Source organism: Lithobates pipiens, unplaced genomic scaffold (assembly GCF_037356315.1).
Source record: "Lithobates pipiens isolate NorthernLeopardFrog02 unplaced genomic scaffold, aLitPip1_a1.2 Scaffold_16, whole genome shotgun sequence".
Classification (NCBI taxonomy): domain Eukaryota; kingdom Metazoa; phylum Chordata; class Amphibia; order Anura; family Ranidae; genus Lithobates; species Lithobates pipiens.
Window position 1 is genome coordinate 434,145,004 of NW_027507748.1, and position 25,351 is coordinate 434,170,354.

At 42.5% G+C, this 25,351-nt stretch overlaps 1 protein-coding gene across 1 annotated transcript in view; it reads right to left on the reverse strand.

The window, feature by feature from the left end:
- The window catches only part of LOC143983200 (pinopsin-like), a 343,478-nt gene that overhangs the window by 75,978 nt on the left and 242,149 nt on the right, over window positions 1-25,351 (reverse strand). Inside the window, exon 3 of the mRNA XM_077482628.1 lies at window positions 3,645-3,970. Coding sequence (XP_077338754.1) covers window positions 3,645-3,970 — 326 coding nt within the window. The remainder of the gene's footprint in view (window positions 1-3,644; window positions 3,971-25,351) is intronic.

A 25,351-nucleotide genomic window follows, 5' to 3' on the forward strand; every position in this document is an offset into this window, starting at 1 on the left:
CCCATCGGGCGCCCCAACTGGGATCAAACTGCGCCCGAAAGGAAGAACCCTCCCATCCCACCAAAATACTCTTATTAGCAGAACTATACAAAAATCCCTTCCCTATGGGAAACTACAAATCAGGAAGGCTTCCATGAATATAAGCCTGTCATTATCCCAAAAATTATGAGCAGAGTAAAAGAAGCATAGGTAGAGAAGTGGCAAGAGACAGGAAAGGGGAAAAGATTGGGTGTGGAGCAGTGTCAGGGTAAGGGAGAGAGGGGAGATAGGGTGGAACATCAACTGAAGAGAGCGGTAGAACTCAGGGAGGCATCGAGTTTGTGATCAATGGAGATCCTACATAAATAGCCCAGGGCCCTGCATGCAGTTTTATATTATATATGCTGTCCTTTCTGCCTGGAAACTTGAGATTGTCCATAGAAACCAAAAAGTGTACCTTTACGTCAAAAGTGGTTTTAGACCAGCTATAAAACAGCGATAGTAAATTAGAACACTTGCAGAATTGAGCGATAGTGAATCATGGGGAAATACATTTTATTATTATTATATTATTATTTTTTTATAATTATTTATAGTTATTTATTATATTACAATTAATGATTTTGTGTTTCAAACTTTATCATACCCGGGATATCTACTAGACTATTGTTTGGTCAGATTTAATTGTGTTATTGCTAAGAATTACAGGCCGTCAATATAAAATGCCAAATTTCTATGCAAAACAATTGTATCACTTTGAGATGCAAAAATCTGACATAATCATACCGTCAGCGTGGCTACAATAAACCCTTGTTATGTTGTTAAATTGTGACCATGAATTATTAGCCCATAGTATACTATCTGCTTGTCAATAATATGTATTTATTTACATTATGTGTCCATAGCCTGACAAATGTTACACTTTATGTCCACCTCACTATTAACTGCCTGGCTATACTTTCACTTAACCACTTGCCTACTGGGCACTTTTACCCCCTTCCTGCCCAGGCCAATTTTAAGATTTCACAATTTGATTGACAATTGCATGGTCATGCAACACTGTAACCAAATAAAATTTTTATCACTTTATCAAATTTTTATTATTTAGACAGAGCTTTCCTTAGGTGATATTTAATTACCACTGTGTATTTTTATTTTTTCCTAAATAAACGAAAAAAAGTCTGACAATTTTGAAAAAAAAAGTTCTTCTTAGTTTCTGTTAAAACTTTTTCTAGATAAGTAATTTTTCTCCTTCTCTGATGTGTGCTGATTAGGCTGCAATGATGGGCTACACTGATGGGCACTGAAGTGGCACTGATAGGTGGCAATTGTGGGCACTGATAGGCGACACTGATTGGCATCACTGATGGGCACTGACAGGCAGCACTTATAGGCACTGATTGGAGGCAGTTGTGGGCACAGATTAGCAGCACTCGTGAGCACTGTTGGGGCTGCACTGATAATCAGAACACTGATGATCAATGCCCTGATTATCAGTGTAGATGCCCCCTGTGTGAATTTGCCAGTTATCAACACTCCTCATGCTGACAGTGCATGAGGAGAGGAGAGTTGATAACTGGCAAATACTGTGATCAGCTGTGATCAAACAAAGCTGGTCACATGATAAAGAGCTGCTGTGATTGATGTGATTGAGAAGGACACAGGGATCACTGATCCGTTTTGATGCGCGCTGCAGTGGGAAGCACTATCATGGGAGGATGTCCATAGATGCCCTCCCGGCAATGTGAGCCCATGCTGTAGCTGTCTTTCTGCTATATGGTGGGCAGGAGGTGGTTAAGCAAGATAAACATATAAAAGAGCTTGGTGTAAATAATTGTATCATATAGTAATGTGTAAAAATGTGTGTTTCTCTGTATATGGGGCTGTCATATTTTCTTATTACATAGGAATGCTCTGCTTCCTGTTTGCAGTGCTGCACAATGGTTTACTGCTTCTACCCACAATACAAGTCAGACGATTCATTTGTTTGTTAACCCCAAAAAAAGTATCCTCCTCCTTTAATGCATTTTATACAGCACAGTGCTTGTGCTGTGTAATTTGGCCCCCGTATCACCTAAAAGAAAAACCTGGCTGATCATGTCAGTTTCTGCCCTTCCCTCTGTACACTGACCATGGTTTATCATGGCTGCAGAGCCCTGACACAGTGGTCAGTTTACGCGCCTCCATCATCTGCATCTCCTGTCTCTCCTCTGTCCTCCCCCTTCCCTTCCTGCCTGTCGGCTTCTGTGTCAGGGCCCACTGCCCCCCCCCCCAAATTGTAGTTTCCAATTTTTAACCAGTTCCCGACCAGCACACGCCGATGTACGTTGGCAGAATGGCACGGGCAGGCATATTGGCGTACAGGTACGTCCAATCTTTAATGCCGCCCTGCCACCGCGAGCATGCCAGCGGCGGCGCGCTCGCGTGCTGATCGGGACCCCCGTGAGTCCGGTCGTATCGAGTAAGTACTGATTACGGTGCGAAATGCGTCAGTTTTCCTGTAACCTGTTATTCTTTTGCTGTAGATTTTTTTGATTTTGTTTTGATGTGAACCACGTTGTTTTAATTAAAGTCTTTTTCCAGTGTGTGGCTATCCAGAGTTTTGTCTTGCTTATTTGCTCGCGGGTCCTGCGGACTCGATCGCCGCGGGCATACCCGCGATCGCCTCACGGGGAGGCTGAACGGAGAGATGCCATTGTAAACAGCATCTCTCCGTTCTGCCTAGCAACAAGTGATGCTGATCTCTGCTCCATGTAATTGGAGCAGAGATTAGTGTTCACTAAATGAAAGCCCAGCCCCCAACAGTTAGTAACACACCCCTAGGAACACTTAACCCCTACACTGCCACCCACTGGTTAACCCCTTCACTGCCAGTGCCATTTACATAGGAATCACTGCATTTGTATAGCAGTGATTGCTGTATAAATAACAATGGTCCCAAAAATGTGTCAAAAATGGCCGATGTGTCCGCCATAATGTCGCAGTCACAATAAAAATCGCAGATCGCCGCCATTACTAGTAAAAAAATAATTATTAATAAAAATGCCATAAAACTAACCCCTATTTTGTAAACTCTATAACTTTTGTGCAAACCAATCAATAATCGCTTATTTAGATTTTTTTTTTTACCAAAAATATGTACAAGAATACGTATCTCCCTAAACTGAGGGAAAAAAAAGTTTTTTTATATATTTTTGGGGGATATTTATTATAACAAAAAGTAAAAAATAATGCGTTTTTTTCAAAATTGTCGCTCTATTTTTGTTTATAGCGCAAAAAATAAAAACCGCAGGGGTGATCAAATACCACCAAAAGAAAGCTCTATTTCTGGGAAAAAAGGACGTCAATTTTGTTTGGGAGCCACGTCGCATGCCGGCGCAATTGTCAGTTAAAACGACACAGTGCCGAATCGCAAAAAGTGGTCTGGTCTTTGGCCAGCAAAATGGTCCGGGGCTGAAGTGGTTAATAAACACGCACTGGCCTGTCCCAGGATCCAGTAATATGGTTAACCGAACCGTCGCTTTTCTCCTTTTCCTCTCCCTAGTGCCTGCATTTCAACTGTGGGCACCCAGCTGTGATTAGTGAACAATTGCAATTAACATACTGTATATTGAGAATCACATATGTTTACTTAGTCCATTTAAAAAGGTCAGAAAAATGCTTACCTGTTTCACAGCACAAAGTAGTCTGCCGTAGCAGTATACCATAACTAGAACTGGAATGACTAGGCAGAAGATAAAAAGGCAGATGATATAAGATATGGACTCTGTAGATTCAGACGTCCAGCGTACTGAACAGCTGGTGCCTGCACCTTCCTTTCCATAGCTGCTCCATCCAAGTAGAGGTGGCACTGTCCATATCAGGGCATAAAGCCACGTGCTGCCCACAGCAAGCAGTGCTTTTGTAAACTTTGGACCCCCTTTATTGTATAAGGTCAGGGTAGTGTAGCGTTCATATGAGAGGATAGCCAATGAGATGAGTGACACAATACCTGTAGAATAAACATATATGTTACTTTTTTACAGATTAACATTTAAAAACAATCATTATTCAGTATATTACAGTGTAAAAAACTATCCTCTACAGGTCCTTTACATAAAAATTAAACAAATTAACAAAACTTCATACCAAAGTTTTACCTACTACTGTTCTGTTTAAACTGACAAAATGATGTATCTTACTTCCACCTTTCTGAGTATTAAGTGGTTGGGTCTAACTGCTAGAAAAATAAGTAAGCCAAAGCAACAAATTACATCTCTGGAAGTGTTATGTACAAAATACAATGTACAACATAACAATAAAACACTGATGTTTTAAATGGAAACCATGACTTTGGTGGTCATTTGCAAAAGACAAATCCACTTTGCACTACAAGTGCACTGCAAGTGCATTTATAAGTGCACTGAAAGTGCACTTACAAGTGCAGTCGCTGTAGATCTGAGGGGAAGATCTGAAATGAGGGAAAGCTCTGCTGATTTTATCATCCAATCATGTGCAAGCTAAAATGCTGTTTTTTATTTTGCTTGCATGTCCCCCTCAGATCTACAGTGACTGCACTTGAAAGTGCACTTGCAATGCACTTGTAGTGCAAAGTGGATTTGACTTTCTTAAATAACCCCCTTTGGGCCAATTATGGGGGTTATTTACTAAAGTCAAATCCACTTAGCACTACAAGTGCAAACGACAAGTGCTAAGTGCTCCTGAAATTGCACTGAAAGTGCACTTGGAATTGAAGTTACTGTAGATCTGAGGGGGACATGCAAGTAAAATAAAAAACAGCATTTTTGCTTGCACATGATTGGATGATAAAATCAGCAGAGCTTCCCCTCAGATCTACTGCGATCTATAGCAGTGCATTTGTAGTGCAGAGTGAATTTGCCTTTAGTAAATCAACCCCTACATGTCTTTATTTAGTTAAATGTATTATGTTTACAAGTTCTTAAGCTACTATATATCTTATAATTGCTTTACTGTTTATATAAAATCTTGGTTTTAGCATAAGCATTTAATACACGATGCTAGATGACACCATAGGTTTTCTACATAGAGAAATGGTTGACATATTATTATTATTATTATCTTGGACATATTATTATTTTGGACTTATTATTATTTCTTTTTTGTATAATAATGATAACAATAATAAAAATATTAATATCAGAAGAGTGATCAGCTTTATTAGATTCGATAAATTGGAATAAAGAGATGCACTAAAAAATCGTTAAAACACACACAAAAACATGTTGTGAACTTGTTTAATAATAACTAAAACCAATTCATTGTGAAGTACACATCAAAGAGAATAAATTTGTCCTGAACACACCTTCATATGTAGAAAATGTAGATGACACACTTATTCGGCCGTTGTGTCATTCATCAAGAAACAGCCAATGTTTCAGGACCATCATTTTTCAAGGCAGGATGATATTTTTTTTTTTGTCATGTTGCCTTAAAAAGGTGACTTTGAGTGGTCCAAAACATTGCCTAGTTCTTAGTGATTGAATTGATGATTGAATAAAAGTGTAAATTTCCACAGAATCGGGTGTGCTGGTGATATTCTATTAGCAGTGCAATGAAGACGTAAATCTTATCACTTTAGCACCTAAGATTATTTAAAAGGTATAATAAGGTAGTACAAATCAAACACAATCAATCACATACAGTATTCATAAATACACAGAATTTTAAAAGCCATATGATCAACATATGTGAATATATTTGCCATTTTCAGTCTTACATCTATTACCCACTACTAACAACATGCCAGTGTCCTAAAATCCAATAAGCTTTCAGGATGCGGCAAGATATTACATGTGTCATGAAGAATGTCAATTGTATACAATTTCTAAATATCTTAATAACACGATTTTCTTGGGTCTGGAATATTCCTTTATTTCTTTTGATATTATTGTGTACTCATTACACAAACACAAATAATAGCTCTGCTACTTAGCATGACAGCCAATGAACTCTAATCTTCTACAAAGTTCCTACAGATGTACAGCAGATCAGTTTAATGTTATGGGGGTGTTTTAGTATTTTAAAATCCTTGATTTTAGGTTAGTTTGTTATCATACTATATACACTGAGCAAAATTATAAACGCAACACGTTTGTGTTTGCCCCTATTTATCATGAGCTGAACTTAAAGATATATGACTTTTTCTATGTACACAAAAGGCCTATTTCTTCACAAATCTGTCTCAAGCCTCGGATTTTGTGTGATGACAGACTGTTTGCCTAAAATCCGATCATTAGTACGCTCCATCAGACAATTGGTGGCCAACTTTCCTCCAACACATGTTGGATTGCAGGCTAGTAAATTTTCGTCGGACAACGTTCTGTTCAGATTTTCCTATCATGTGTACACAAGTCTGTCACACAAAAGTCCAAAGTACAAACACGCATGCTCAGAAGCATGGATGATCCAGAAGCGGTCGGTTTTGTAAACTAGCCTTCGTAATGCAGAATTAACATTTGTGACACAGCAAATTATGAAATCTATAAATGCAGCGCACATTCTCTTCTTTTTTATTTTTATTTTCAAAGAAATTTTATTGAAAAGAAGGTGCATGACAAAGAAAATACCGTAAGATGAATAAAGGCATTTTTGAAAAAGCTGTATGAATCACGGGAAAGCAGTCACATCGACATTTAAATGCGTTGAAAGCATAAACATATTACTCCTTGCAGGAAATGGGAGCCAAACCATTCTCCCTCACAAGAAGGAGAAGGGGATGACCTCAACTAGATGGATCTATGGATAGTATGGCACCATGGTATCCTTCAGGGGAGCCAAGGTCCTACATGGAATATACATAAAGATATAACAGACTACTAGGGGGAAAGAGGGGGGGGGGAGGGGGGGGGACTTGCAGAGTCTGGTATAGCAATCCGCACCTGGGGGGGTGGGAGCCCAACAGGTGATGGGGGTGTGGTGTTGAAGAATAGAAGATACACTGTGTTGTAGACTGTGTATTAAAGTTTCACAATACAGTAAAATTCGCTGGTAGCAGGGGGTCCTTGCGAGTGAAAGAATGGTCTTTGAGGAGAGTCCGTTCCTGAGGAGTGAGTTTGGAGGCGATGTATAGGTCCCATCTACCATGGAAACATTGTGTGGCTTTAGGTTAGTGTAGGTTTGTGTTAAGTTTGTCCCGGAGAAGAAGATGCCTGAGGTCTCTGTTGACTTGAGAAACTGAAGGAGTGGCTGTGGCAGTCCAGTTTGCTAGAATGGCTCTCCTGGCAAGCAACAGGCAAATCAGGGCCCATTCCTTGCCTGGGGGTGAGGAGGCAGCTGACCATGGGAGCAGTTTGGGATCCCAGTACCCAAAGATGAGGAGTAGCGGATCCTTGGGAAGTTTCAGAAGTGTAACTTCAAAGATAAAGGCCAATATTTGATCCCAGAACGAAGAGATGGCCAAACAGGACCAGTAGCGGTAGGCAAGAGTAGGTCTTGATTGTTGGCAAAGAGGGCACTGTGAAGCCCGAGAAGTATGAGGTGTCCCTGATGAGAGGAACGGTATATGCGCTCTGTGCGAAATTTTTAGTTGGGTTTCCCTCCAGGATTCGTTCGGGATTAGGTTGTATACTGAGTTAAGGCCATGCAGAATCTTTTCGACTATGTCATCGTCTGAAAAGTCTTTCGCCCAGTTAGAGACCGAGGATGAATGTAGAGGAGGCGTTGTTTTAAGAAGTAGAGGTTTGTAGATTTCAGAGATTTTGTAGGAGTCTTTGCGTAGAAGTGTGTCAATGAGAGAATATTTGAACCTCGAGTGCTCTGCCCTGCAAGATTTCTGGAGAAAGCTGAGGCACTGGCCGTAGTGAAAAGCAGAGGAATCCGGCAAGGAGTATTTTTGGGCTAAGGTCCGGAAATACAATGCACGACCAGAGTCCAAGTCACACATGGATGAGAAGTTAATAAGGCCTTTCTGTCGCCATGATGCGTAAGGATGGTGGTCCAGACCTGGGGTAAAGTTTGGATGACCCTGAATCGGGAGATGTCTTGACATGAACAAAGATAGCTTGAGACGTTTTCTGACTTCTCTCCAGGCGATAGCTGTATCTCTCAGGAGAAGATTGTGTTGAAAAGCTGGGTCGAGGCTTTTCCACTGACAATGGAGAAGGGCAGACAGGGAATAGGGACGTGTCATTTCGGACTCCAGTTGGTAATTTGAGCAACGGGATTTCTGGGTTATCCAGTCGATGCCTACCCTTAAGAGACAGGCTAGGTTGTACGTTCTAAGGTTAGGGAGACTGATACCCCCCTCGGTTCTGGGAAGGTGGAGTTTGGTAAATGCTATGCGTGGTCTCTTGCCTCGCCATATGAATTTGGAGATTGCGGCGTTTAGGAGTTTGACGTCCTTGTGCCGGAGAAGTAGTGGTATCGTCTGAAGGGGATATAATAAGCGTGCGAAACTGACCATTTTGAATAGATGGCACCTTCCCAGAAGCGATAGAGGCAGATCCATCCAGTTTTCACATTCATGTTTAACCAGTTGCCGACCGCCGCACGCCGATGTACGTCAGTACAATGGCACGGGCAGGCATAAGGACATACATGTACGTCCCTTGCCTCCCGCGGGTCGGGGGCCCGATCGGTGCCTGCGGCGGTCGGTATTCGTACGGGAGCGATCCCGGACGAGGGGACGGCCATTCATTCATGGCCACCCCCTCGCGATCGCTCCCGACGAATAGAAATCCCCGGTGACATCACTTCCTCTCCTGTAATGTAAACACAGGAGAGGAAGTGATGTATTCTCTCCTCCGTGTCGGTATTTTTCGTTCCGACACGGAGGAGAGCGGATCAGTAAGTTGCACCAACACTCTACACACACAGTAGAACATGCCAGGCACACTCACACCCCCCCTTTACCCCCCGATCACCCCCCCAATTACCCCTGCCCCCCAGTCACAGTGACACCAATGTCATTTTTTTTTTTTTTTTTTTGCATTGGTGTCATTTGTGACTGTAATAACTGTTAGGGCAGTTAGAGTTAGCCCCCTTTAGTTCTAATGTACCCCCCTAACCCCCCCAATAAAGGTTTAACCCCGTGATCACCCCCCGTCGCCAGTGTCACTAAGGCTGGGTTCACATTGCAGCGGTTTATGAGAACGAATGTGATTCGCACCGCACTGCAGTGCAAATCACATCCGATCTCTGTGCGATTCGAGTTCAGCCATTCGCCGCACCCGCCGCACCCGCCACACCCGCCGCACCCGCCGCAAATTCGCACGGGACCCTTTTTTTGGCCCGCAGCAGAATCGGATCGCATGGGTGTTCACACCATGCGATCCGAGTTTGCAGATCGCACTGCGATATGCGAACTGATCTGGGGGTGTCAGTAACATTTCACTGACACTCCCAGCAGTTCGCATAGGGCAGTGTGAACTGCCGCCGGGAGGCATGCGATGCGGGAACCCGCCGCGCATTCGTGGCGTTCCCGCATCGCTCCAGTGTGAACCCAGCCTAATAAGCGATCGTTTTTCTGATCGCTGTATTAGTGTCACAGGTGACGCTAGTTAGGCAGGTAGGTATTTAGGTTCGCTGCAGCTTTTTATAGCGCCAGGGACCCCCATATACTACCGCATAAAGCCCCCTAATTGCCCCCTAGTTAACCCTTTCACCAGTGATCACCATATAACTGTTACAGGTGACGCTGGTTGGTTAGTTATTTTTTTATAGTTTCAGGGCACCCGCCATTTATTACCTAGTCTCACTAGTGTACCCCTAAATTTAGGGGTGTCTACTTTCCAAAATGGGGTCATTTGGGGGGGGGTTTGTGCCATCTTGGCATTTTATGGCCTTCAAAACTGTAACGCCCTTAGAAAGCCTGAAGGCGGTGCTTGGTTTTCGGGGCCCCGTACGCGGCTAGGCTCCCAAAAAGTCCCACATATGTGGTATCCTCGTACTCAGGAGAAGCAGCAGAATTTATTTTGGGGTGTCATTTCACATATGCCCATGGCATGCATGAGCAATATATCATTTAGTGACAACTTTGTTAAAAAAAAAAAAAAAAAAAAAAGTTTGTAATTTTCCCGCAACTTGTGGCAAAATATAAAATATTCCATGAACTCAACATGCCTCTCAGCAAATAGCTTGGGGTGTCTACTTTCTAAAATGGGGTCATTTGTGGGGGTTTTGTGCCATCTTGGCATTTTATGGCCTTCAAAACTGTAATAGGTAGTGAGAAGTGAACTCAAAAATTTACGCCCTTAGAAAGCCTGAAGGCGGTGCTTGGTTTTCGGGGCCCCGTACGCGGCTAGGCTCCCAAAAAGTCCCACATATGTGGTATCCCCATACTCAGGAGAAGCAGCAGAATTTATTTTGGGGTGTCATTTCACATACGCCCATAGCATGTGTGAGCAATATATAATTTAGTGACAACTTTGTGTAAAAAAAAAAAAAAAATTTTTTTTTTTGTCATTATTCAATCGCTTGAGGCAAAAAAATAAAATATTCAATGGGCTCAACATGCCTCTTATCAATTTCCTTAGGGGGTCTACTTTCCAAAATGGGGTCATTTGGGGGGGTTTTGTACTGCCCTGCCATTTTAGCACCTCAAGAAATGAGATAGGCAGTCGTAAACTAAAAGCTGCGTAAATTCCAGAAAACGTACCTTAGTTTGTAGATGTGACAACTTTTGCGCAAACCAATAAATATACAATTATTGACTTTTTTTTTACCAAAGACATGTGGCTGAATACATTTTGGCCTAAATGTATGACTAAAATTGAGTTTATTGGATTTTTCTAATAACAAAAAGTAGAAAATATCATTTTTTTTCAAAATATGCGGTCTTTTTACGTTTATATCGCAAAAAATAAATCGCAGAGGCAATCAAATACCATCAAAAGAAAGCTCTATTTGTGGGAAGAAAAGGACGCAAATTTTGTTTGGGTACAACATTGCATGACCGCGCAATTACCAGTTAAAGCAGCGCAGTGCCAAAGTGTAAAAAGACCTCTGGTCATTTACCAGCGAAATGGTCCGGTCTGAAAGTGGTTAATTTTGGCAAAAAGGGGAGGGTAATTCAGGTGGTATAGAGAAGAGGGTAGTCTCCCTATCTTAATGCCCAGGTATGTAATATGCGTTTTCGCTATTGTAAAAATGGAGTGTTGTGCCCATAGTGGATGTGGGTGGGAGCCTAAGGGGAGTATTTCGCTTTTGGAATAATTTATGCGCAAGCCCGAGCATTGTCGGAATTGGTCAAAAACATCTTTGATCGTGGGCATGTCAGCGGACGAGTCGGCAGAGGAAATAAGAACATCGTCGGCAAAGAGAGACGTTCTTAGTTCATGTGACCCTATTTTGATCCCATGTAAGGGGGCTACAGTCGATAAGTATCTAGAAAGTGGCTCAATAGCAATGTTAAAAAGGAGAGGGGATAGAGGGCAGCCCTGTCTGGTACCTTTATACAAGCGAAATTGGTCTGATAAGAGGCCTGCGGCAACAAGCCTAGCTGCTGGGGATGTATACATAGAGCTGATTAAGTGAAGAAATGGGCCAGAGAAGCCCATCTCGCCCAAAACCATGGACAGCCACCCAAAGTTAACATTGTCAAAAGCCTTTTCGGCATCTAGGGTAATAATGGCCAGATCACTATTAGGGTTACATCTAGCGTGTTCCAGTGCGATCATCACCTTCCTGATATTGATGGTCGCTGTTCTACCCTTAACAAAACCTGATTGGGCGGAATGTATCAGGAAGGGGATGATATTGGCCAGGCGGTTGGCTACTATTTTATAAAGGATCTTGACATCAAGATTTAGGAGCGAAATGGGTCTATACGACCCAGGTTCTTGCGGGTCTTTCCATTTTTTTTCTAGCAGTTTAATAATCGCTTGGTTGCCAGAGGGTAAATAAGCACCGCCAGACCATATGTACTGGTAGACTGTGGCAAGAGTCGGAGTTAGCAAAGGACCAAGAAATTTATAAAATTCGCCTGTCAGGCCATCGGGGCTGGTGGCTTTGGAGGAGGCTAGGGACCGAATTGTGGAAGAAATTTCCGAAGGGGAGATGGGGGCATTTAGATCATTGAGTTGGTCGGAGGATATGCAGGCTAAGTCAACTTTACCGAGGAAGTCTCGCGCTGTGCGTTGGTCAATAGGGTCTGCCGAGTAGAGGGTAGAGTAGTAGCGCAGCCTTGCCACGTTTATACCTTTCTGGGAGGTTGTAACACGACTGTCCGAGTCGTGAATGGATGGAATGACCGTCGGGCGGTAAGGGCCTTTGCAAAGTCTGGCAAGAAGTTTGCCAGCTTTGTTGCCAAATTTATGAAGAGTAGCGTCGAGGTATGTTTTTTTGGTGATTTCCAGGGTTTCAGCCCATGCATCAAAAGACTGTTTGGCTGAGTGCCAAGCCGTCCGATTTTCGGGAGAGTCATTAGTGTAGAGTGCTTGTTGGGCCTGATGCAGTCTGGAGCTGGAAGTTTTGTAGTTATGAAGGGCGTGTTTTTTGAACGAGGATGCATAAGAAATAATGCGTCCTCGGAGAAATGCTTTGCCAGCATCCCAAAACAAGTTGGGGCTATCAGCGTGTATCGCATTCGTCTGTGCATAAATTGCCCACTCCTTCTCCATGTATGATTTAAAGTCTGAATTGTGCTGAAGGTAGGATGGAAAGCGCCATATTTTGGGGTTGGGGTGCACGTCTGGGGTTTCTAGGGTCGCCGAAATGGGTGCGTGGTCTGATATAGCTATGTCATGTATGTCCGCTCCTGGGAGCAGGGGTATCAGGTCGTCAGTGCAGAAGATGTAGTCGATTCTAGTAAAGACATTATGCGGGTGAGAGTAAAAGGAAAACTCACGGTCAGTCGGGTGGTGTAGTCGCCAGATGTCATGGAGGTGGAGGGAACTTATCGTCGACACCAGGCTCGTGGGGTTATTGGAGGCTGGGGGTGCGGCTGAGCGCAGAGACGAGGACCTATCGTCAACCGGGTGAAAAACAGAGTTGAAATCGCCCCCTACAATTTGTGGAAGGTGAGGAGAACGCAGGAGCCAGTTAGTTAACGTGCTAAAAAATTATTTTGTAGGATTGTTCGGGGCGTATACATTAGATATAATAAGCTTTCTGGACCCTATGCGGACCCGAAGAGATAGGAGTCTGCCCTGTTGATCTGCGTCTGTAGATAAGATCTGGCAGGGGAGAGTCTTGTTGATGAGGATAAGTACTCCCGCCTTACGGCCAACGGCTTCAGAGCCAGCTACATCACCCACCCATAGCTTCTTCATCCGGACAAAGTCGGCTGAGGAGAGATGGGTTTCCTGAAGCAACGCTATATCTGTTTTAAGCCTTTTAAGGTGCCTCAGTACCTTCAATCTTTTTGAGGGGGAACGGAGCCCTTTCACATTCCATGATACTATCTGTAGCATAATGGAGCGTCAAAGGGGACATAACAAGCTCGTAGTAGAGTCTTTAGTCTGGTCAGCCTGGAGAACTGCAAAAAGGAGGATGATAAGTTGTGGAGGGCTGATATGCCCTGCTGAGCGACAACAGCGAGTGGGGACTGCTTAGGAGTAGGCATACCGAGGAGGAAGAGGGGGTGGAGTAGGAAGGGGGGAGAAGGGTGTAGATACCAGGTATGAGCACAGAGGGAGGGAACATAAACAATCATCAACTTCACTTTTTTCCGCACGGGGGGTCACTGTGTAGATCAACTCCCATAACCAAGCCCCATGATACATGCAGGTATTACTGCCCTACAGAAGGGGAATGAGGGGCAAGCCATCAATCCAGGACGGATCATGGATGCGCATGGTGATCTGCACACATGAAACCCTAGGGGAAAAGGAGTTATAAATTCGAGGTCAACAATTCAAGCAGTAATAAATGAGAGCAGTTATACAAAAGAGAAAAGAACATAAAAATAAAACAATTGAACCAAGAGAACATGAAAATATTCATCCAAGCCTAGAAACAGTATAGCTTGTGTAGAGGAATAAACAATCGAGCGGGGTGGCTCAATGAGCCCTTACTTTACCCCAATACTACCTGAGAAGTGTAAACGGCCCAGGAGGGGGAACGGTTCAAAACGGGTCACTTCATCCAGGCATGAGAAGGGTTGGCGTGGAGCCTGAAGTCTGGGAGAGAGGCGAGAAAGACCTGTAGGGTATCGGAGCCCTTCAACGTGAGGTTTGGGAAAGCTGAGCCGGGCCGCAGCCCTGAAGCGTTTGGGAGAGTCCTTCCATGGGCTTCTTTGGTCCAGGGCTCGGTTTACTGGAGCTGCCTTGGGTGTGGGGCTGAGATGTGGGCCCGAGCGTAATGATTTTAGGAAGCGTGTCGCCTCATCAGGGTCATGAAACGAGAGTTGTTCGCCATTAGGCGCTTTGATCCGCAAAATTGCCGGGAACGCCAGGGTGAATTTCATTTGTCGTTGGTGGAGTTCCGTGCAGATATGTTGGAAAGCTTTTCGTTTCTTGGAGACATCCACCGAGTAGTCGGCAAAGATCAAGATTTTGGTCCCGTCAAGCTGAAGAGATCTGGATTGTCGATACTGCTGCAAAATGGAAGTCTTATCAGAGTAATTGAGATATTTAGCTATGATCGGGTGTGGGGATTTGCGTTCGGCGTTGTAAGCTCCCACACGGTGTGCTCGTTCCACTGTGAAGGGCCCCCCGAGGCCCAGAGCTTCAGGGATGCGTCGCGAACAGAGGTCCGACAAGGTAGATTGGGGCAGCGATTCAGGAATGCCAACAAAACGCAGGTTGCTTCTCCTGGACCTATTTTCGAGGTCATCGAGCTTTTCCAGGATATATTTATTGGTTCTGTCCTGGGCTTGTTCCAGGGACTGCGTCTGATAGAGTTCTTCCTCCAGGTTGGAGATGCGATTTTCAGCCTCATTTAACCTAGAAGTGTGTTCCCCTAGTTGTGCTTGAAATTTTTGCATGCCTGTACTGATGGCTTTTTCCACTGAGGCAGCTATCATAGGGGAGAGGAGAGCAGCCACAGCCTGTGCCAGTAGTTCAGTATTACAGTCCTGTAATGGTGGAGGTTGCATGGAGTGCTGCATGGGGAGAGGTGTAGTGTGGCCAGCCAGACATGGACGAGCAGGAGACTGTGGGGATGGTGTGTCCCTTGATGCTGTCTGGCCTGCTGAGTGATCGCCTACCTCCATACGTTGCGCTGTCTCCTCCGGTGGGGCCGCGCAGGCCGGAGCTGAGTAGGCCGAAGCCAGGGCCTCGATTTGCGGCGAGGCCTGCCGTGCGGTGGCGGCCGCATACGATCGCGGCCCGGATTTTTCAACGAACTGGTCCATCGCGGAGCCGGTGTGGCTGGGAAGGCTGCCTGTCGGTTTTCGGGCGAAAACGCCGCTGTAAACGCTGGTTTTTGAGGCCGGTGTGAGGGAGCTGTGACAGGAGACAGCTACTCCATGCGGCGCCGGAACCGGAAGTCACATTCTCTTCTTTAATGGGATAATAATGAAGCTGCTTTGCTGGTGATACTGATCGAGTTCTGCCAAACATATTTTCAAAGGCTTTTCTTTTATAGTGATATCAAAAATAATCTTATTATGCTTCTTTTTTTTTGGGCAAGTTAACACAACACTATTATCCCATAGTTTTTAAGATCAAAGATACAACTATGTTGGTGTCCCTTATCAATTTTACATTGTATTTTTTAAAATGTAACTGCCTAATCCCAAACTGTCATTTGAAGTAAGACACATAGCCAAGTATTATTCTACACAATTTGTTTTTATTGTGCATGAAAAAATAAAATAAAATCATAGATGCTATCTGCCATCGAAATATAAAGAATTTAAACAAAAAGTGTATTCTATGCATACAAAACTATATAAAATATAACAAAGAAAAAAATAAATAAATAAATAAATATATATATATATATATATATATATATATATATATATATATATATATATATATATATATATATATATATATATATATATATAAATAACAAAGAAAATACTTATTCAACAAAACCTTTAAAAAATTTGTAAAGGGTGCAAATCCCCAAACCAGCGGCCTTGTTGGGGGTCTTTTGGCTGATGTTGCCACTGACCGCCATGCTGCTGTGGTGGGTGGGGTTGCTGTGGTGCGTGGTGGTTGTGGAAGCGGTGGATGTGGGGCCACACAATCACACAGGTGTGTGTTTTCTGAGGTTTGGCCCCTCACTCCCTTGTTGAGGAGCTGCAGGATTATTTCCTCACACCTGCTCCTTTGCTCACCATCCATCTGCCTTAATTTATTGGCAGTCAGCACGGAAAATCCCTCAGCCTCATCTGGGTCTGTCCTGAGCGCAGTAGTGGCCTGGATGAGAAAGGCAGCTGTGGCCTCGTCCAGATTCCTGCTCTTCCTGGCCCTTTTAGCAGGAGAGTATAGGGGAGGGACTTCGTCTGGCTGCTGGCTACAGGCACCTCCTGACTGGCACTTTCCTGTGTATGAAAATGGGACATAATTAGAATCTTTTTTAGGGTTTGGTCATCAATCACACACAATTTTGATCTCCTCACTGTTGCAAATTGAATGTGGACAACTAGAAAAGACTATCATTCTGACCTCAGCATTTTTTATTCTTGTACAAATCATTCTTGCTCACTACTGTATATTGATACGGAAACCACTTTGTTAAGGTAGAAATATTTTAACAATAACGTCTAGTTATCATCATTGTATTTTTGGTCACAAATATGTTCAACAATGCTATACCTGGGTCAAGCTGGGCTCCTCCACGAATAAGTCTCTGCCACAGACTTTGCTATAGAAAATGTGAGGGAAACTTGAAAGCTTGTAGAACACTCATGTGGTACCAGTATCTTGCAGCCAGTCCGGCGATACCACATGAGATTGGATTAACTTAGGTCCTTCAGCTTGTCCAGGCTCTTGTTGAGAAGCCAACCCTTGCGTGGCCTTCTCCCGAAGAGTCCTCCCCTGGATAAATTCACAGTTGCTGGGCCTCTCCACTAACCGAGACAGCACCAGACCACCTCTGAATCCTCCTTTCAATTTCCTCACCTTGGGCTAGCCAGCCCCGAGACGTAAAGTCGGGTGGATCTGCACCCCAGGCCATGGATGTCCTGGGGGCTGGTCAGGAGGACCAGGACCATGCAGTCAGAACATACTTCTGGACCAGAAACATGTGACATCCGCACCTTAAGTACCCCCTCCTAGAAAGCACAGCAAGAGCGACACTCCCACTGGGCTGGTTCCAAAAGAAAGTAACCTTAATGCACCCAACTAGACTGTGTTTCATTCCTGCAGACAGTGCCCCCCCATGGCCAGGCAGAACACCCTGCAGTCCAGTCAGACTGATGCTGAGGTAAAAAATTTAGAACAATTAGACCCAAACCAAACTACGGTTCTGAGGGTAACATTAAATTGCAAAACATATAGTGTGTGCTCTTCAGGAGCCAGTGCTACAATTCTCCTCAGCAGATGGCAAGTTTAAGGTGCCATTCTGGAGCCGCTTGTAGAAATCTGTCTGCATAATGACTCCTCCATCAGAGTTGCGGCCATTCTTCACAACATCCAGATACAGTAACTCATATATGGCAGACACTACAGCTAGTATGACTATGCTGCAAAAGCCCTTATAATTTATAATAAAAAATAATATGAGCCTGAGTTGGGTGGTGGGACAATCTGGACATGTTTTCCATCAACAGCACCACGACAGTTGGGAAAATCCCACTGGTGCTGGAACTGGGCTGCAATGTCCTGCCATTGCTGTGGGTTTGAAGGAAACTGTGGATTAAAAAAATAAAAAATATTACTACTTCTGCACATAACATTGCAAGCAGATTTGGCACAAACATTAGGAGAAAACTTAAATAAGTATTTAAAGACAAAAGGGTAAGGTCTGATTCTTCTCCCACTCTGGTGGCCCATTATCAAAATTTTGGGTGGGGGGAGGAAATGGGTAGATGTTTTGGAAAGGTAACCCTCTCCAATTACCTGGGGGCTGTTTGCATAAATAATCTGGGATACTTTAGCCAGCCCCTCCTTACTTACACTATCGGAAGCCCAGTGGAAAGGAAAGAAGTGTCATAAGCTAAAAATCTGGATCCACACTGTCCAAATTGCAGCACATTTTGACATTCAGAAAATACATATCAATATAATAGGAGTCAAACTGTCTACGTTAGGATTTGTAGGTAATCAGGCAGGCCCTTACACTACACGGTTGGGTGAATTTCTACAAAAATATGACCACAAAAGAGGGATAGTGTGTATGGGTTTGGCAAAGCAGACATAGTATTTGTATCTGTTGACTTAGCATTTGGGGGGGGGGAGTTAAGAATGCGTTTGGGCCCCAAAATGGCCTCTTGCACTCTGCCTGAATTGAAGGACAACATTAACATTTGGACACATTTTAGAGGGTGTTTAGGGTAAGCACAAAAATGTAGCTAACAAAATACATTTTTAAGTTACTAGGTTAGGCGTGTATAGGCCCAGGGTAGCATGCTGTGGAGGTTAGTGAATGAAAATATACATGTAGGCCAAAAATGAGCAGGAAAAGCTACAGCATGCATGAGGACAAATTACATTCACAGCATATTACAATAATGTTAATTATGGAATCAATAAATGAATACAATACATTAGCAAACATTAAATACATTTGAGCAGGTGTCTAGAATAATGAGTCACAGAGCCTGGGGGAGGATCCCAGTGGTAAACTTGAGGTCTTGGAGACTTCTCCCCATCACCAACACAAGGTGGCTATGAACTTTTGCTCAGGAGTGATGGCAAGCTGCATGAATGTGTCCTGTTTCTTAATGTAGGGGGTCACCAATGCCAAGAGTTGGTGAAGGCAGGGGTCGGTCATCGAGAGATTATTTTGAAAATCATCTGGATTATTCTCCTGAAGCTCCTGCAGCAAAGGCATATGACATCAGGTCAAGACCCCAATGAGGACGACAAACACGCAGATGAGCTTCCCTGAGACGGTTTCTGACATTTTCTGCAGAAATTCTTTGGTTATACAAACCATTTGTTGCAGCAGCTGTCTGGGTGGCTGGTCTCAGATGATCTTGGAGGTGAAGATGCTGGATGTGGATGTCCTGGGCTGATGTGGTCACACAAATTCTCTGAAATGCCTTTGGTGACCGCTTATTGTAGTGAAATGAACATTCAATTCAAGGGCAACAGCTCTGGTGGACATTCCTACAGTCAGCCTGCCAATTGCACGCTCCCTCAAAACTTGCGACATCTGTGGCATTGTGCTGTGTGATAACTGCAATTTTAGAGTGGCCTTTTATTGTGACCAACCTAAGGCACACCTGTGCAATAATCATGCTGTCTAATCAGCATCTTGATATGCCACACCTGTAAGGTGGATGGATTATCTCATCAAAGGAGAAGTGCTCACTAACACAGATTTAGACAGATTTGCGAACACTATTTGAGAGAAATAGGCCTTTTGTGTACATACAAAAAGTCATAGATGTTTGAGTTCAGCTCACAATAAATAGGGGCAAACACAAAAGTGTTGCGTTTATAATTTTGCTCAGTGTATATAGAGACAGCCATAATGATTGTGCCTTGTCTTGTGCTGATTTTATCACCTTAACTCTTTTAGGACCTTTTAAAATGAAAAGTCTGCAGTATTTAATGACATAAATGATGATGCTAGCAGAAGGCAGGTGCTACTCAATCCTGGGTATCAATACAAGAAAAAAATGACATCTCTAAGAGTGCCAGTGAATTATATTCCAGATATCCAAAGCTGGCCTTTGAATGAGATCGATAGAACAAATATGTGCAATCATGTTGAACAAGCTTGGGAAAAAGATTCTCTGAAGCCAGGTGTACAAAGGAATTCGCTTCATTATGTCTGTTTTTAAGTACACTTCTAAAGATTATACTGTTGAATAAGACACACATTTTCTAAAAGTAACTCTTTTAAAACAAACTAGCATACTCACAGGGAAAGGTTAACCTGAGTAAGTGGCTATGTACTTGTATCATCATGGCAGCAAACGCTTTATAATATGTTGTCTGTAGAGGTGAATGAATTTTGAGAAATTACTCCATATGAATAGTAAAGATAAAATACTCCAATTATAAAAAAAAAGTTAAATGAAACTCAACCAATTTTAGAGTAACTCTTGCTCCCTTTTCCCTTTTTTTCCCCCTGTCTTGTTTCTTATATTTGCGAGCTCTTCTGACCTCCATGCGAGAATGACATAGTGACTCCTTTGGGGATTTACTATGAAGATTGCATTCCCAGGCCTGAATTGATTTGATTCCCCTGGGATTCTAGGGGGATTTGAATGAATGAACATGTTCAGTATAAGGAGTGTTTTTCTTATATCTATGAAAGATAGATAGCCACTCGTGTAGACAACATATTCATATGAGCTAGGTGTTGGACTAGGGTACATGCATGTGCTTAACATTAAAAATACATTTCCTACTTGGTCTACCTTCATAATAATAACTGTTATTAAGGTAAGCCTTCTTTATACTAATAATTTTACATTATATTATCATCAGCCAATCATTTTTGTATTGAAAAAAGCTATTGATAAACTTCATGTATAGCACACCACTTTTAGCAATTGGCAATCAAATATAGATTAGTAGGTATTCTGGAGAGAATCCATATTTTATTACATCTGGGAATGCGGAATGCATAAACACAGCTTCTGCTACTCTCATACATTCTGTATTAGAGAATTCAGCACCATTATGTAAAAACGTATATACAACTATTAAAGCAGTAAAAGCTGTTCATATACTGTATATGAATAAAACAACTGAAATACTTATAGCCCTAATGTAACATAGTTCTGTCTGCAGGGTGGTACATTCTCTTGGCAATAATGTAAGAAACAACAATAAGGACCTAGACCTAGATCTACAAAAACAGCATGTTCTCCTTCAAAGTGAATCTTCACTTATCTTAGAGAATGAGGTAAAATAAATAGAAAATCTATTTAGTAAATCAACCCCGCTGCATCTGGTTAAAAGCCAAACAACCAATATTTTCAAGATGTGCAGCAATAACAATCTTTCTTGTGGGGTTTTCCTTAATTCAAATACAGTTCATAGGAACCCATAACAGTTCATGCCTTCCTTAATTCTTTAGAGGATAAAGTTTTAGTCTGCTTTTTATTTTTGTAATGTTAAATGAACACGTCTGGGCTCCTACCTGAAAGCTTGAAACACTAAACCGTTAATCTTTGAAGGCAAGAGCTGGGAATTAGAGACTTAAACTGGAGACCTGTCCCCAAGTTGTATTACTAAAGCAAAATGACTGCTTTATTTACAACATATTCAAGTACACATGTAAAAAATGTCCATGTTAAAACCTAGAACTTTATAACTACATTTCTCTGAAAGAGTAATCTTTGCATCTTCTAATATAGCCACGTCTTTTTATGCATCTGATCCATGACAAGTGCTATGTGTATCCTAGGATTACTTCTGTTCGGTAAAGTCAATTTATCATATCTGCATCAGACCTTGAACAAATAAAAAGGCATATGCAAAATAAATGTTGGAAAAGCAAAGGAAGATTTTAAAAACCTTTATATAAAATTAGAAGATAACGTTCATAAATGTAATGAGATGTAGTGAACATACCAGTAAATGCTATAAAAAAACATTGGCTTTTATAAAGGGACATTGTCATGGATTGGGGTAAAGAGAGTACTGGGATGAGGAGCAATCTGTGTTAAAAATACAGGGGACCCAGACACCTCACCCCTTAGCTGAATGAGAAATGATGTCAGCCACCTTACCCACCCCCTTGTTTACAATCAGCTGTCAGCTGGAAATCTCCCGCATTTAGCATGAGTAGTAAAACCTCCCGGTGCAATCAGAGGTTTGACTCAGCTAGCGCATGGTGGGCGTTCCTTGTTCATTGAACACAAAGCTCATCCTTATTTAAGAATGTAAATGGAATAATTCATTAGGCTCTCATATAGTTTATAAAGACTTATTTTCCTTAGGGAAAATTAGATGCACATTTTAATTTTCCTAGCATACTTAATACCATTTTTTAATGAATGCATAGGGTCTATGTGTAAGATCATAGGTTGGTCCCCCTTATTAGAAAAAAAGAAAATATAGTGGGTGCCATGGCAAAAAGTGGGTGTGGTTTGCATTTCACTGAATATTAATGTCAATGACAGTCACAGCCTCAGGACCCCAAGCATCTGCCAAGGGTGGTCAGCACTTGAAACACCCATGTTACTACTGCTTGGGGCCAAATGTGTTCAGTGAGTCCACAATAGGCCCCACATGCTGCGCACATTATGGATATGCCACTGCATGCCATTATTTCTTTGTCTGTAAATAGGAAGTTAATTTACAAGAATAATGTCCTTCAAATTACTTTTTAGGTTAAAAAGTTAGTAATCAGAAAATATCTAGAATAATTTCCTCTCATACTCTCTAGCATACTGTATAATATTATATTTTCTTCCTCTTCTTCAGTTAAACACAGAAAATCACTAATACGCAATTTTTACTTGTCACAATTAGCACATCTGTTTTTATTATCTTTTTTGCTGAATTCTAAAGTCAAGATTTGTACTAGAGAGGGATATTCAACCCAGGTGGTGCCAATTTGATTAATACAGATACCCACAATTTTTTTGTAGTTTTGTAGGAGAGTGGCCATTTTTTCACCATTCTCAGATGGTGAAAAAACTTCTTTTAATCTAACTCCCTGGGTTCCTGGACATGCCCTGGGAAGATACATTTCTCAGCTTCTCTCACTCAGTTGCTCAGAGATCAAACACCTGATAAGGCAGAGGTGGATGGGAAAGTGATCTTCAGCCAGGCAAGAGGCCCTCCACGGTCAGAACAAGAGTGCTCTTGTGGAGACCTCATCCCCAATTGCTACAAGGGTTCTGTTCCATTGTTGTGGCCTTCCTGTGTTCTCAAGCCTATCACCCCCTCAGCTGTTTGCCTCCGTTATCAGAGCTACCCTGCATTTGACTGAGTGGAATGAAACTGGAACTGGTTTTGAAGTAGTGATTTCCAGCTTGACTTCCCCTTGTTAGAGTTTTATAGCGACTATGCTATGCAGTCACATAATAACCTGAAAGAGCCACAGGGATATTGCTGTGAATTGTCAACGTCTATGCAACGATCATGATTTCTTTTCCATTATTCTGCAGTTTATACATGTTTTTGTAATTAGGGTTTCCTCTATTTTTGCACCTTTGGCAGGATCCTTCACAGTGCCTTGCATGCATTTTCTACCTTTAAGGTCTTGTTTACACTTATAGTTGTGGTGTGGTCAAAACAGGCAGTTATTTCTCCCCAACCACACCCACTTAAGATGCAAAGGCAGCAGACAAGGGTGTAGACATGATGCTGCTGCAATGGTTTGATTCATGAGTGTGACAAGAGATAAGCCACCTGCTGTGTTTGGCAGGCAGTACTGCCCAGTGAACACAACTCGTTCAAGTAAATGGGGATGTGCTACAATTGCCACACAAATGTGTGCAATTCACATAGTTGCAGCATTGTGCTGTGGACTATTAGTGGGTAACATAGGCAGTGAGGAGGTGACATGATGCCTCCTCACCTTCTGTCAAAGACCCTCTGATCCACTGTGGATTGCCCTTCAGAGTGCTTCACTAGTGTAAACAAGACCTTAGCATATCTAGACACTGGCACCTGGGGAAGTGGCCCAGATCTCCAGATCTGATGCCTACAGCTATTGTCTCCCAGAGAAGGTCAGATTGCTAACTGCTTCAGTCCATGCCAGCATGGCTACCAGGTCAGAATTTGTTATTTTGGTAATATACTGTACATACAGTTTAGGCATCTTTTTTTGTCATGCAGCCTACAGTGTTGTGCAGGAAGAGTTTTAGAAATTTTCTGTTGGCATTTTAGGCTAAAAAGCAGACAGATATACTTTCTCTCTACCTAGAGATGGGCAATAGTCAAGGTAGAAGTGGAGGGACTCTGGTAGAAAAAACAAATAATTTAAAAGAAAAGCACAAGAACAAAAAATGCTGTTCACTATGGCACTCCCCATCTTTTCATTGTACGTCTGACAGTATCCTGGATCCCTAACCCTAAAGCAGAGTTCCGCCTGGAAAAAAAAAATTAAAAGTCAGCAGCTACAAAGACTGGAGCTGCTGACTTTTAATATAAGGACACTTACCTGTTCAGGGAGCCCACAATGTTGCCATCCAAAGCTGGCCCATCCCTTGGCTCAGGGTGCAGGCGCCGGGACCCTTACTAAGGGAAACAGGAAGTGAAGCCTTGCAGCTTCAAAGCTTGTTTCCTACTGCGATTGAGCGAGTCACGCTACGCACTCTGAATGGTCTTCTGGGACCTGTGTGTCTCTCAGAAGGCAGCAGAGGGGGTACAGGACATTGGGTAGTTCCCTGCACAAAGTGCAACGATTTTTCCCCAGAAGTGGGAGCAGATACCTGGATTTGACAGGTATCCGCCCCCCCCCCCCCGAAAGGTGCCAAATGTGGCACCAGAGGGGAAGGAATCTGATCTGCAGAAGTTCCATTTCTGGGTGGAACCTCACTTTAAGCTAGGTATACACTACTAGAATTATTTGATTTATTTACCTTCAGTCAATTTTCTAATAGGTAGTAGTGGGTTCAAATTGACATTCATTTCTGACCATATTGGAAATTTGAGGTGACAATGATTGAAACTTTTTCTCGAATTAACAAATTTCTAACTGTGAATGTGGTTGTCATTCGAGAAAGTCCATTAACTACAAAATTGAATGTAAAAGCAAATAAAATTTTAAACATTCGAATGACATTCGTGAAGCTGTCGAAGCAATAAGAGTTTTTATACGAATGTATGAATTTTCCTACCGATTTTCATTCTAAATCTAATAGTGCATAGCCAGCTTTAGCCAGACTTCTGCCTACCTCATTTGTTCCTGTTGCCTTTTCCCATTAAAGCCAATCAGGAGAATGCAGTCATTCCACTGTGACAAGCCATGATATGCTCTGGTTGATAGATTCTTTCTTCCTCCACCCGTTTCAAAGTCTCTGCTCCACAAGTGATGGGGAAGCAGCGGAGAGGGTGATCCCCATAAGAATCAGGATAGTGGGGTGGGAATTGTGAAGAGACATTGCCTGATTTTGAGGATATTTTTAGTTTTTGCAGTTTCACTTTTTTTCAGCAAAATCACATCAGATAGATTTTGTCAATTTATATTTTCCATAGTGTTTTTTACCAATAATTTATAATGATTTAAATCTTGCATAATATGCTATTTTGTCTTTCTGTTGTCTTTATGGACATTTTAGCCCATATTTAACTACAGTTTTACTTGTTAGCATTAGAGACATGAAGCATATAAACAATACAATCCACAGGTGACCCAGGGCATAGATGCTTCTGGAGGTATTGGTTTTATTACAGACTTCAGCAGAATATACTGTACCTTCCCTGCTACCAAATGGATA